The following is a 12,365-nucleotide window of genomic DNA, read 5'->3' as shown; positions in this document are numbered from 1 at the left end:
GCCAGTGGGATGGGACATACCCAGGGATGAGGATGGAGGAGTCTGTGATTTTGGCTGCAAGGTAACAGGCTCTTGCTTGCAAGTGACATTCTTGCCACACAAGTGTCAAGCAATGACCATATCCAGCAAAAGACAATCTAATCATCTCTCATTGACATTCATTGTCATTACCATTGCTGAATCTCACCCATGATCAACATCCTGGGACTACCATTGACCAGAAACTGAAATGGACCCAGTCATATAAAAACTGTGGCCGAAATTTTCCAGTCCCATTGGCGTTGGGCATCATGGCGGGCAGTGGGGGGCAATATGGCAAGAAGGCCAAAAATTGGTTTATGCTGTCGTGAAACCAGTTTGCTATCGTCTGCTCCTGCCGTCAATGGCGGGCCGTGTTTCCCGCTGCCGCACGTCATGAATGTCATTTTAATATATTTGCATCCTGCTTATCGAAATCACCCCCCCATGTCAAATTTACTGCCCATGTCGGCATGACTTCAAAACGGTGTGCTTCACGACTGCCTCTAAAAAGTGTGGACCTGGCAATCTGAACTTCGAGGGGAACTCATGAGTGAATGCACACAACCTTGCGCAGTGCCTGTGAGCATCGCCTGTCGGACATCAAGAAAGAGACGCTGCGCATTCACGGGGTGCACAGGCAAGTCACTTTTTCCCGCTAGCTTTCAATGCGGTGCCAGGGCAAGGGCTACAGTATGGGTCAACCCAGGGTGGGGTGTGGGAGTGGCGGGGGGCGGGGGGTGCGGGGGTGGCAAGGCAGCACAGACCGAAGGAAATGGGGAGGCGGTGGCGTAGTGGTATTGACACTGGACTGGTAATCCAGAGGCCCTGGGGACCTGGATTCAAATCCCACCATGGCAGATGGTGGAATTTGAACTCAACAAAACTAGAATTAAAAGTCCAATGATGACCATGACCATCGTTGATTGTCATAAAACCCATCTGGTTCATTAATATCCTTCAGGGAAGGAAATTTGCCATCCTCAACTGGTCTGGCCCCCATGTGACTCCAGATCTGCAATAATGTGGTTGATTTTTAGATAGCTAGCAAGCCACTCAGTAGTGTCAAACTGCTAAAAAGTAAATAAAAAGGAATGAAACTGGAAGGACCACCAGGCATCGACCTAGGCATTGGAAACGGCAGCTGCAAACCCAGCCCTGCTGACCCTGCCAAGTCCTCCTTACCAACATCTGGGGGCTAGTGCCAAAATTGGGAGAGCTGTCTCACAGACTAGTCAAGCAACAACCCGACATAGTCATACTCACAGAATCATACCTTACAGGCACCACCATCACCATCCCTCGGTATGTTCTGCCCCATCGTTCTCTTCTTCTTTGTAGACAAATAGGTGCCTGGTTAGCAAAGGTTACTAAGAACCTCTTTTGGTTCAGTCTGAAGGCCCCTTCCACAAGCAGAAGAGCGCTGGCCACAACATGGGTGGCCAGTGTGTAATGGCTGAAAGAAACTCCATTTACCTCCGCCCCACTCCACTTGACTGATTTGTGGCAGTTTCAGTCACTTGACTGCATGCTGTGCTCTCAGCTCAGGCTCTGGCATTCTCCTAACCCACATTGCAAGGCTATGCTGTTAGCTTGAAGCATAATGGATACTGGTCCAAACTTTAATTTAACCAGCATGTGCTTGCATATTTCCTTCAGTGTGTGTTTCCTTGCCTCCCCACCCATCCAGCATGTACCTGACTATTTTTTAAAAATTAGTTTCAGGAATGTGGGCTTCGTTGGCTAGGCTGGCATTTATTGCCCATCCCTAAGTGCTCTTGCGAAGGTAGTGGTGAACTGCCTTCTTGAACTGCTGTAGTCCATGTGGTGTAGATACACCTAAAGTGCTGTTACGGAGGGAGTTCCAGGATTTTTACCCAGCGACAGTGAAGGAACGGCCATATATTTACAAGGCAAGATGGTGAGTGACTTAGAGGGGATGTCCAGGTGGTGGTATTCCCATGTATCTGCTGCCCTTGTCCTTCCAGATGGTAGCGGTCATAGGTTTGGAAGGTGCTGCCTAAGGAGGCTTGATGAGTTTCTGCAGTGCATCTTGTAGATGGGTATACACTGTTCCCAATGTTTGTCAGTGGTCGAGGGTGTGAATGTATGTGGAAGGGGTGTCAATCAAATGGGCTGCTTTGTCCTGGATGGTATCAAGCTTCTTGAATATTGTTGGAGCTGACATCCTCTCCTTGCATCTGTGAATGTTTGACTCCTGTGTGGCTGATGGCAGCGCACATACCCTCAGTGCTCAGGTTCATGTCATGGAGATGCAGCAGAGGCCCTAATAATCACTAAATTCCAGGATGATGATGACGACATGCAGTGAGGACACGCAATAGACCTTTGTATTGGCTCTGTGAATGTCTGACACCTGCCTGGTTGAGGGCAGCTTGCTTGAGCACTGTGATCAGGGTCATATCATGGAAACACAGCCGTGAAACTTTAAATGTCAGCATTCAGCATCAGCAGTTACAGATGCTGAAGATATGGAGGGCCAGCCCCACATCAAAGGTGCTGAGAGCACACAGAGGAACTCGGTGTTCACAGCATTCTGATAGCAATAATAAGCACTACTGAGGTGAGGCATCACTAATGTGCCCATTGGGTGTGAAGCTGGAGCATCACTTTGATCTGAAAGTTACACATTGCACAGGGAAGAGGCCCTGGACTGAGACACCTGACCTTATCTTGTGCAGGAACTAAGGTTTCACATCTGAGTGACATGAGCATTGCTTATTATAACAAGGAGCCATAGGCAAAGACTCATTCTTGGGAGTTTATTTACAATGGTGAACATTGTGTACAAGTGATTAACACTGTGACTAGTCTGCACAAGTAACAAAAGAGTTACATCTTCTTAACCTTCCTAACCCTGCCACTAAGGCTTGGTGCTCCCTGGGCATCCACAGCGGAGGTGGAGGCAGCCTGCTGACTGCTACGCCCTGCCTGTGATGACCTTGGCGGGTGTCCTATGGAGGGCCAAGACCTAAAGGTCCCCAGCCTGCTTTCGAGGCCCTGCTGTGTGGCAATGGCCTGTGGACATGGAGCTGCTGGGGTCACAGGAAGAGGAAATTTGGATGGGCTGGATGTGTGCACCTGCTCAACCTCCTCCTTAAGGTGCCCAAGTGCGCCTGGCTGACTCCTTGAGCAGATAGGGACGTTGGTGTGAGATCGAGCTTCACTGCACCCCTCTTATGTTGACACTGTTGGAGGCCAACTGTGGAGTCACTGATGGAGTTCAGTCTGTGCAGCCGTGCAGGCTAGATGTCCTGAACCAAGGTCTCCATGGCGGCCGCCATCCTACAAGGGTTGATCTTGGTGCGTTGACATGCTGAAGGCAAATGGACTCCTCCATCATGCCTTGCAATCTGAAGAGTGCAGCGGACATCCCTTTCTGATGTTCCCCGAGCTTGCCTTTGCAGCTCCAGCAACTGAGGAATGACCGAGAACAGATGCTCCTCATCTGACTCGGACTCAGCAGATTTCTGGCCTTCAGCAGTCTTCCAAGTGCCGGAAACTTGGGAAGTCCTTGCCTGCACCTACTGTGGATCAGAAAGTGCGATGTGCTCACCAGATTGTGACCCCGACGCTACTGTAGAACTAGGGCCCACCAAGGCGGGTGTATCTGCGCTGGTGGAGGCTGTGGGGAACGCTGTGATGGGTCTTCAATTAGGGTGCCATCAGAATCTTCTTCTGATGTGTATTTGGGACTTGTGTCGAGGACCTGGCTCGTGGACCCCTCGGCTGCTTCACAGAAGATGCGAAAGCAAGGAAAGATAATTAGTGCATGGCAGGGGACTGCGGAACAGAGGAACTCACTCACAGCATGGTTGTCTGATGGATGTTGCAGTTCTGCATCCCCACTTGGCTGAGCACCGCTGACCTTGCCGTCAGCTCAGGAATGGTCCAGTTCATTGCCAGCCAGCTGGATGATTCTATTTTCAAAGTCTTTGAGGACATTGATTGCAGGCATTCCTCCACCAGCCTGCAACCTCACTGTTTTGTTGTGTGCCAGCTTGCCCTGCATGAATACAGATGGAGACAGTGTAAGCAGGACGTTGACAGGCCAGATGAGAAGAATGCCTGGCCTGTGTAGATGGTGAATGATGCCATGGATGGGATGAGGACACAATCAGGCAGGTGAAGGTGTGTGAGAGAGTGAATGGTGATGTCCCTTGAACTGGCAGTGAGTAAGATCCCTGTGGATGTGTGATGGGTTTGTGAGTGTATGGGTTGAGAATGATGAGAAGAGGAACCCACGCTGGCGGAACAGAGATCATTCATCCTCTTTCGGCACTGGGTGGCTGACCTCTTTTGTAGGCACTGACCACCACTGCCACAGCCCCCCATGCTGGATTGGTGACCTTGCTTGCTTCCTCGCCCACTGCGGGGGTAGAGGACTTCATGGCGGGCCTCCACTGCATCCAGTAGGCACCTGATGGAGGCATGGCTGAATTTTGCAGGCAGAACATTTCCTCCTTTTGGCAGCCATGAGTTTGCAGCAGCTTCCAATCCCTTAAAGAGTGCTAACTCTGTGCAGGGGCGCCCTTTAAATATGGCGGCCGAATTACTGAAGGCCTGAGATGATGGCGGAGCAGGCGAATCAAAGGCCGACCCACCAGCAATCCAGCGTGTTTCCTGGGAATGCATTATTAATGAGACTGGATGCGCCGGCAATACTGCGTGAAAACCCGCCATTGCGGCGGTGGGTAAAACGTCCTTTTTCCTGCCCGCTACCGCACTTTGTACAAATCTGGGACCATTCTGCCCTGTGGCTACACAGCTGATCAGAGCCTGGAAATTCTGTGATGGTAACTCGCCGCCTGACTCTGCAAAGTCTGTCCAGCATTTACAAGGTGTAACTCAGGAGTGTGATGGATTACTCCTTACTTACCTGGATGAGTACAGCTCCAACACTCAAGAAGTTCGACATCATCCAAGGCAAAGCAGCCTGCTTGATCGGCACAATGTCCACCACTTTAAACATTCACTGCCTCCACCAATGTTGTACTGTGGCAACAGTGTGCACCATCTCCAAGATGCACTGCAGTAATTCACCAGGGCTCCTTTGACAACATTAACAGTGTTGAGGTCCTGAAACACTCTACCTAACTGCACTGTGGGTATACTTACACCTCAAGGACTGCAATGGTTCAAGAAGGTGAGAAGGTGGCTACCACCACCACCTCATTGGCAATTAAGGGATGAGCAATAAATATTAGCCTTGCCAGTGATGGAGGCGTTCCAAGAAAGAATGGGAAAAAAAGACATAAGAACACACCCTCACAGAATTCTTTTGTCCATTGAAATTGGAAGGAAATAGTGATTTTGCTGCAGAAAGCATGGTTCTTATTACAGTTAGCCCCCGCTTAGTGTCGACTCACTTAACATTCACATTAATAAATAGTGACAGTGTATCCATTTGCCATTGCCAGTTTCACTTTAACGTCGTTCACCACAGATTTTCTCTTCTGTGCACTATCTGCTCACATGACTTTTCCTGCAGTGCTTCCGCCCTTGCCCTCAGTCCCTCTTCCTCCCGTTCCCCTTACCGACTCTCAGCCTTGCCGACTCCTGCACCCACCAACTTCTGCCAATAGGTGGAGCCTGGTCAATCTGAAAGTACTGCACTAAGGTGAGTACTATAATTTTTTAAAAGACTTTAATTGTATTTCTTTTATATTTAGTGATGTAATTTAGTTTGCAAGTTATTTCAGTTAGAAATGCACAGTGCTGCATACAAATGGTACAGCATTTCAACTTGTACATTGGTTTTTCTGGGTGAGAAGTGTCCGAAGGAACCTAATCCTGGTTTTAACATTGATTCCTCTGGGAACCTGTGATTCACTTAAAGTCACAATTTTCAGGAACCCAACCACAACTTTAAGTGAGGGTTTACTGTGGTAATGTGGTGTGCACGTGAATAAATATAGAAAATCTGAATTATATATTTCTCTTTGCGTGGCAAATGTTCCTCTTGTTTCCAGGAGTAAAGCCGTTCAAGTGTTCAGTTTGTGAGTATGCCACACGCAGCAAGAGCAACCTTAGAGCCCACATGAATCGTCACAGCACTGAGAAGACACACCTCTGTGACTTGTGTGGAAAGAAGTTCAAATCGAAAGGCAGCCTCAAGAGTCATAAGCTGTTGCACACCGCTGATGGTAAGTAATGTCATACAGTAGAATCCGATATTCTCTATCTTTCTCCAATTCAGCAATGACCCTTCCAAGTTGTCTTGAGTGCTCAAACGCAACATTGTTCGGCAACCAAAAGTTCCTTGATTTGGATATTATGCCCTCCAATGAACCGAGAGGCCAGGGGAGAGATGGAAATTGGTCTTTTGGCTTGGTTAGTATACTTAATGTGAGTTGCCAGCGATGGTTGTGCCAGCACAGGCAGCTCCTCCAAGCTAAGACATCAATGTTGGACTTCAAAACTGGCCCTCAGTATGACCAAAGAGGAGGGATTTTTGTTTTTAAACTCACCTGGAGTTGAGACCCATGGGTCTGCTGACGAATCCTTATGCCTGCTCCTCTTACCAGCGACTAATTTCTCATTGAGATCCTTCAACAGGTGTTAGGCCCTTAATTTAAATGTAAACAGTTTACTGCATGTTTTAGGCATCCAACCAGGATGATTGAAAAAAATCACTGGGGAAGATTAGACACAAGCCATCAACACTGCTAGATTGGCAGTCTACACCTTTTAAAGAGTGAATGATGGGTTCAGTGCATATCAATTTCTAACCCTACTACTTGTGCCTCATGCATGTGTTCTTGAAACTGAAAAGTGTTCTTCAGCACCTCTGTTGAATAGGCGGACATAGGTTGCTTCCCCTGGCTAGGGAATCTAAAACACATAGTCTCAGGATAAAGGGTCAAGTACTTAGGACTGAGATGAGGAGAAACTCTTCACTCAAAGGGTTATGAATCTGGAATTGTCTGCCCCAAGGTTGTGGATGCCCCATCATTGAATATATTTAGAACTTAGTGAGAGAGATATTTTGTCTCTTGGGAAATCAAGGGATATGGGCAGTAGATGGGAAATTGGCGCTGAAGCAGGAGATCAGCCATGATTACATTGAATGACTGAGCTATTGAGGAGCTGTATGGTCCCCTCCTGTTCCTATTTCTTATGTTGTTAGATGACTTCACAGTAGAAGACACAAGAAACACCCCAGAAATACTTAGGAACCAAGCGTGGACTTCAACAGAATAAATACAGACAACCTATTTCCTCTGGTGGGGGCTGAATGGTCTACTTGTGTTCCTAACGTTTATAAAGTACACTCGCTAGCTTCATTTCTGGATCTTTTTTAGACTAAATGATAAAGATTAATTGCTGTTATTAGTCAGCAACTTCATTGTCATTGTACCTCACAACTACCAGAATGATAGAAGGTGAACTGGAATCTTCAGAATCTTGAATGCTTCAATGAGATCACGTCTCATCCTTCTAAACTCCAGAGATTATAGGCTCAATTTGCTCAGCCTCTCATTATAGGACAATCCTCTCATTCCAGGAACCAATCTAGTGAACCTTCATTGTACTGTTTCCAAATAGTACATCCTACCTTAGATATGAATACCAATACTGCATACAGTAGTCTTGATATGATCTCACCAAAGTCCTGTGCAATTGTAGCAAGATTTCCTTATCATTGTACTTCCATCCCTTGTAATAAAGGCCAACATGTCATTTGCTGCCTTAATTACTTGCTGCACCTGCACGCTAGTTTTCTGCGTTCCTTGTAAGAATGCACCCAAGTCTCTCTGAACAGCAACATTTAGAAGTTTCGCACCTTTTAAAAAATGCTCTGCTTTTCTGCTCTGAAGAAGTCATACAGACTCGAAACGTTAACTCTGTTTCTCTCTCCACAGATGCTATCAGACCTGCTGAGTGTTCCAGCATTTTCTGTTTTTAGCTATGCTTTTCTGCTCTTACTACCAAAGTGAATAACCTCACATTTCTTCACATTATACTCTACCTTTCACTTTGTTGCTCACTCTCTTAATTTGTCTGTATCTCTTCAGCCTCTTTGTGTTCTCCTCACAGCTTAATTCCACTTGAGTTTGTATCACTAACAAGCTTGAATATATTACTCTCAGTCTCTTCATCTAAGTCATATCTGTTTAACACCACTGCCATTTCCTTATTCCTCATTGTAATTTCTTTATCATATCCTCTAAGGGACCCGTATTTATTTTCAAAAGCTCTTACATAATTTTTAAATTGCTTGCTGTCATGGTTTTTCATTATTGGTTAGTTTGTTCTTTTTTTTAGTAGAATATATTTCTTTTCAAATATTTCCCAGAGCTCTATTTCTTTAATATTTTTTGTGGTTAGTCTTCCCTAGTCCCTGGTTCCACCCTGATTCCCTCAAAATTATTTTTTTTTTTTGCCGATCCATTGCCAGTCTATTGCTTTGGTCTTTCCTGAACCATTATTTTAAACCTTATTATGTTGTGCTCACTAGATGGTTTCCTAAGCTCATTTCTCTTATCTGTTCTAGTTCATTTCCCATTACTAGATCTGACAGTGATTACTCCTTTACTGGACTTCTTTCTTACTGGGTAAGAAAGAAGTCCAGGATGTAATGTAAAATCGCCATTCCCTTTTCCCCTTTACACACCTCTTCTTACCAGTTTTCTTAGGGGTAGTTGAAATCTCCCGTAATTATTATTCATAGATTTGGTTACATATTTATTCCTTCACTTCAATTCCACCATTAGGTAGTATGTAGAATATCCTGATTAACCTAATCAATCTCTTCTTAGTCTTTACTCAATCCATATAATTGCTTCAGATTCCTAAATATGTTTCTATTTTGCAACTTAGTGGGAGTGCAGGATGTGGGCGTAAAACTGGGCTCTAAGAGCAACTTGTCTGTCAGTGGCTTTTTAACTCAGCCACCTCATCATCGTTTTACTTCCTGATTTTCCAGTTCAATAAACAGCAGCGGTCATGATGTAGACCCACGTGACACAATCTCAGCTCTGGTGTTTGAAAGGACACTCCAAGCATACAAACTAAAGGAGTTTGGAATTGGGAGAAAAATAAAATGAAGTGGCTGAATAAATTCCAAAGTCTGTGCCATGTTTAGGTGATGCCACTCTGGATGTGCTGCTGGGAGCTTAGAGAAATCAGAAATGGGTACTATTCCCAATCTTCATGAGGAAGAACCCCACCGCTGACACAAAGAAGATGTAGTTGGAGGTAGCAGAGGAGGGCAACAGCAGGATTGTGGTGCCACACTCCTAGATTCAGTGCAGAAAGCACAATGAAAACAGGGATTTGAGTAGCCTTCCTCTTATCTCTGCTGAAGTCACACAGGTTGCACCATGTAGGATAGCAGAATAAAAAGGACTAAGGGTTAGTAGTTGCGCAAGGGTGTGTACATGGATGGCTGAGAAAATGCTGTGTTGTTAAGTTTTTGTTCTTTATTTAGCTCAGGCAAATATTATTCTTTTGCATAACTTTTCTCTCTTGCCTTGGAAACCAACAACTTTTAAAAATAAATAAGAAATTCCCAGCGACCAACGGAAAGAATCGCGCAACAGGATTCCACGATTAAGACTTGCTGTAACAAACAAACTAAAACCAACATTGACTAAACATTACTTAGTAGGCAAATACTACACTAAAATACAAAAAAAATGTCTCCCATTAACACAACCAAAAAATATTTTACGCCACATTTATACATTAAGCCGATCTCTAAGCAGATATTTAGGCTTGCAGATAAATGTCCAAACTACTCCTGGCTAATCAACAGTCTCTCTTCCCCCTGCCATACCAGTGTCCCTTTTAAAGTTCCTTTACTCAGTATCATCAGCAGCAAGGCACCTCCTGACAACTCCTTGGTCTTCAAATCTCTACAAGTTCCATCTCTTCAAACAGAGAATCCATTCTCACCATTCTGTTTGGTGACTAACACAAAAAAATCCCGTCATAGTGCTTCTTACTTTCTGGATTCAACGATTTTTTTTGTTCCTCTTTAAAGTCAGACACTATAGCGTTGTCAGGGTTTCACTTTTTAAAACAGACTCTGAATGACTCTGTTCAGGTTTTAATTCTTGATTTTCCTTTTCGTACATGTCTGCATGTTTTTGAATATCAAAATCTATAAAGGAAGTCTCAACCAGCCACAGATCCAAATGATGATGCAGGACAATTGAATTCACCTCATCCTGTTTGAATTCACTTTTATCTTGAAATTTGTTCTCATGATTTAATCCTTCATTGTTCTTTTCCAGGAGATTTCCTTTTGGGGAAACAGTTTTTTTTTGTCAAGTAAAATTCTCTTTAGCTGCTTTAAGAACTTGTTAAAGTTATGTCAATCATCAGCCAAAAAGGTTTCATACTCCTTTCTAGCTAGTTCACAAAATCTTTTAATTTCTTTTTGCTTTCATCTTCTCATTCAGTTCAAGCTTTGTCTAGTTCTTTTCTAGCAAGAAGAACTATTTCATCATTTTGTAGTTTTAATTTACATTCAAGAACACGTATCTTTCTCAAAGCTCTATGGTGTTGTCATGGGATGCAACTGAGCCATTCTATTTCAAAGCATTTCTCTTCTTTGTTTCATCATTAGCTTTGAGTATTGCTATTAGATGTTCTGTAACACCTTGTTCACATTTGGTCTGCATGTTTAATTCAGACAGCTCTATCTTGGGCGGATTCTTGTGGAGATGACAGGGGTCTCGGCCGCCATCTGGAGAGCCAGCGAGACTCTCGTGCTGACTCTTCTCAGGAAGGCACACCACATCTTGTGCCACTCAGACACTTGACAGGCCAGATGTGCACCTTTCCCTGGGATTAAGGGGGTGGAAATTCCATCTATTGAGAACTGCTACCAATTAGCACCTGCACTTAGCAGGGCCACCAGGGTGGCAATGGCTGTAGGTGGTACAACATCCATTCAATTGGATTGAGGAGGGACCCAGGCACAGGTGAGTGATGGGGAGGAGGGAGGAAGTGGCTTTCAGCAAGCCCCCTTTATCAATGCCAAGTCCCGCGATTAAGCCTGTCACTGGTATGTCCAGCATTGTTGCCCATCCCTAATTGCCCTTGAATTGAGTGGCTTGCAAGGCCATTTCAAAGGGCAGTTAAGAGTGAACCATATTGCTGTGTGTCTGGAGTCACATGTAGGCCGGAGGAGGTAAGGATGGCAGATTACTTATGCTAAAGAGCGTTAGACTGGGCCTCTGGATTACTAGCCCAGTGACATTACCTTTACAGCACCATGTCACTATTGAGTGCCTTTGAAGGATGGACCACCTTGGGAGTCTGTAAGCAAATAAGCTATCCCAGCCTTGTGAGCCTCCCCATCCTCCACTGGGTTAATACCAGCGGTGGAAGAATGAAGCCCTTAAGTAGGCATTAATTACACACTTAAGGGCCTCAATTAGTGGCAGGGTGGAAAGGCCATCCTCAAGCCTTCCCACCACGGACTTAATCGGGGTGGAGACGGGAAGACGGCAGTTTCTCCAACCCATTAACCGCGCCTCTTCCAACAAACTCGCCACAGAGGAGGGCAAAGATTCCGCCCCTGGACTCCGACTGCATTAACTCTTTGTTTTCATTCTAATGCTCCACTGTCTTTTCAACATTAGCAGTTTGGGTTTCTGATCCTTTAGACACAGCTTTAGTTGAAACAGTAATTTTCCAGCAGGTTTAGAGGAGACAATTGATTCTTTTATTCGATTTCCCTGCACAGCTTCAGTTTCCACAGCTTCAACAGAATATGCCAAAACCACTGGAAATGGCAATCCTTTATCCCTGGCTAGTTAGTTTCGTAATAAAAAAAAATTATACTATCAAAGGTAACTTACAGGACTGAAAAGTAAACCACACTTGAAACTAACATACAAAGGAACTGGTTAAGCAACTTCCATCAATACCCTATATTAATATATTTTTCTTACGACCACGTGAGGAGGGGTGAAGTAACTCACCTATTCTGCCACTCCAGGCCTGACCATAACAGGATTATTTTCTGAATTTATAAGGATGAAGGTATTGATTCAATGTCTGTGTTTAACCGTTTATGTGCTGATTGTAAAGAAACCAGCCTGACAGGCGTTCTTGAGTTAGTTTTATTTTCTTGAGCTGCCAAGTCACCCAAGTAAAGATGTAAAGATATTTAAAAAGATAAACCCACATCCCAACCTTTGCAACGTGTGCACATGCATGCAGAATAACAAGTTATACAATAGGAGATTACTTTTTAGCCAAACTAAAATTCAATGATAAAAAGCAAAAATAGAGAATTCGCTGTTTGAACCCTTTGCTGGTATATGTGGCTGTGGCAGAATATTTCCACAATGATCTTGAAATTTCAG

General features: G+C 44.7%; 1 protein-coding gene across 7 annotated transcripts in view; it reads left to right on the top strand.

Moving 5' to 3' along the window:
- The window catches only part of LOC121278994 (zinc finger protein ZFAT-like), a 200,713-nt gene that overhangs the window by 134,484 nt on the left and 53,864 nt on the right, over positions 1 to 12,365 (top strand). For all 7 annotated transcript variants that reach the window (XR_005943310.1, XM_041189692.1, XM_041189688.1 and 4 more), the window contains one exon: positions 6,012 to 6,185. Coding sequence is in view for 6 of the 7 variants with exons in the window: in XM_041189692.1 (XP_041045626.1) it covers positions 6,012 to 6,185 (174 nt within the window). In the remaining variant the exon portion in view is untranslated. The remainder of the gene's footprint in view (positions 1 to 6,011; positions 6,186 to 12,365) is intronic.

This window comes from Carcharodon carcharias, chromosome 6, assembly GCF_017639515.1.
Source record: "Carcharodon carcharias isolate sCarCar2 chromosome 6, sCarCar2.pri, whole genome shotgun sequence".
NCBI lineage: Eukaryota > Metazoa > Chordata > Chondrichthyes > Lamniformes > Lamnidae > Carcharodon > Carcharodon carcharias.
Note: the sequence above shows the minus strand (reverse complement) of the source record. Positions and strands in the feature narration are given on the sequence as shown.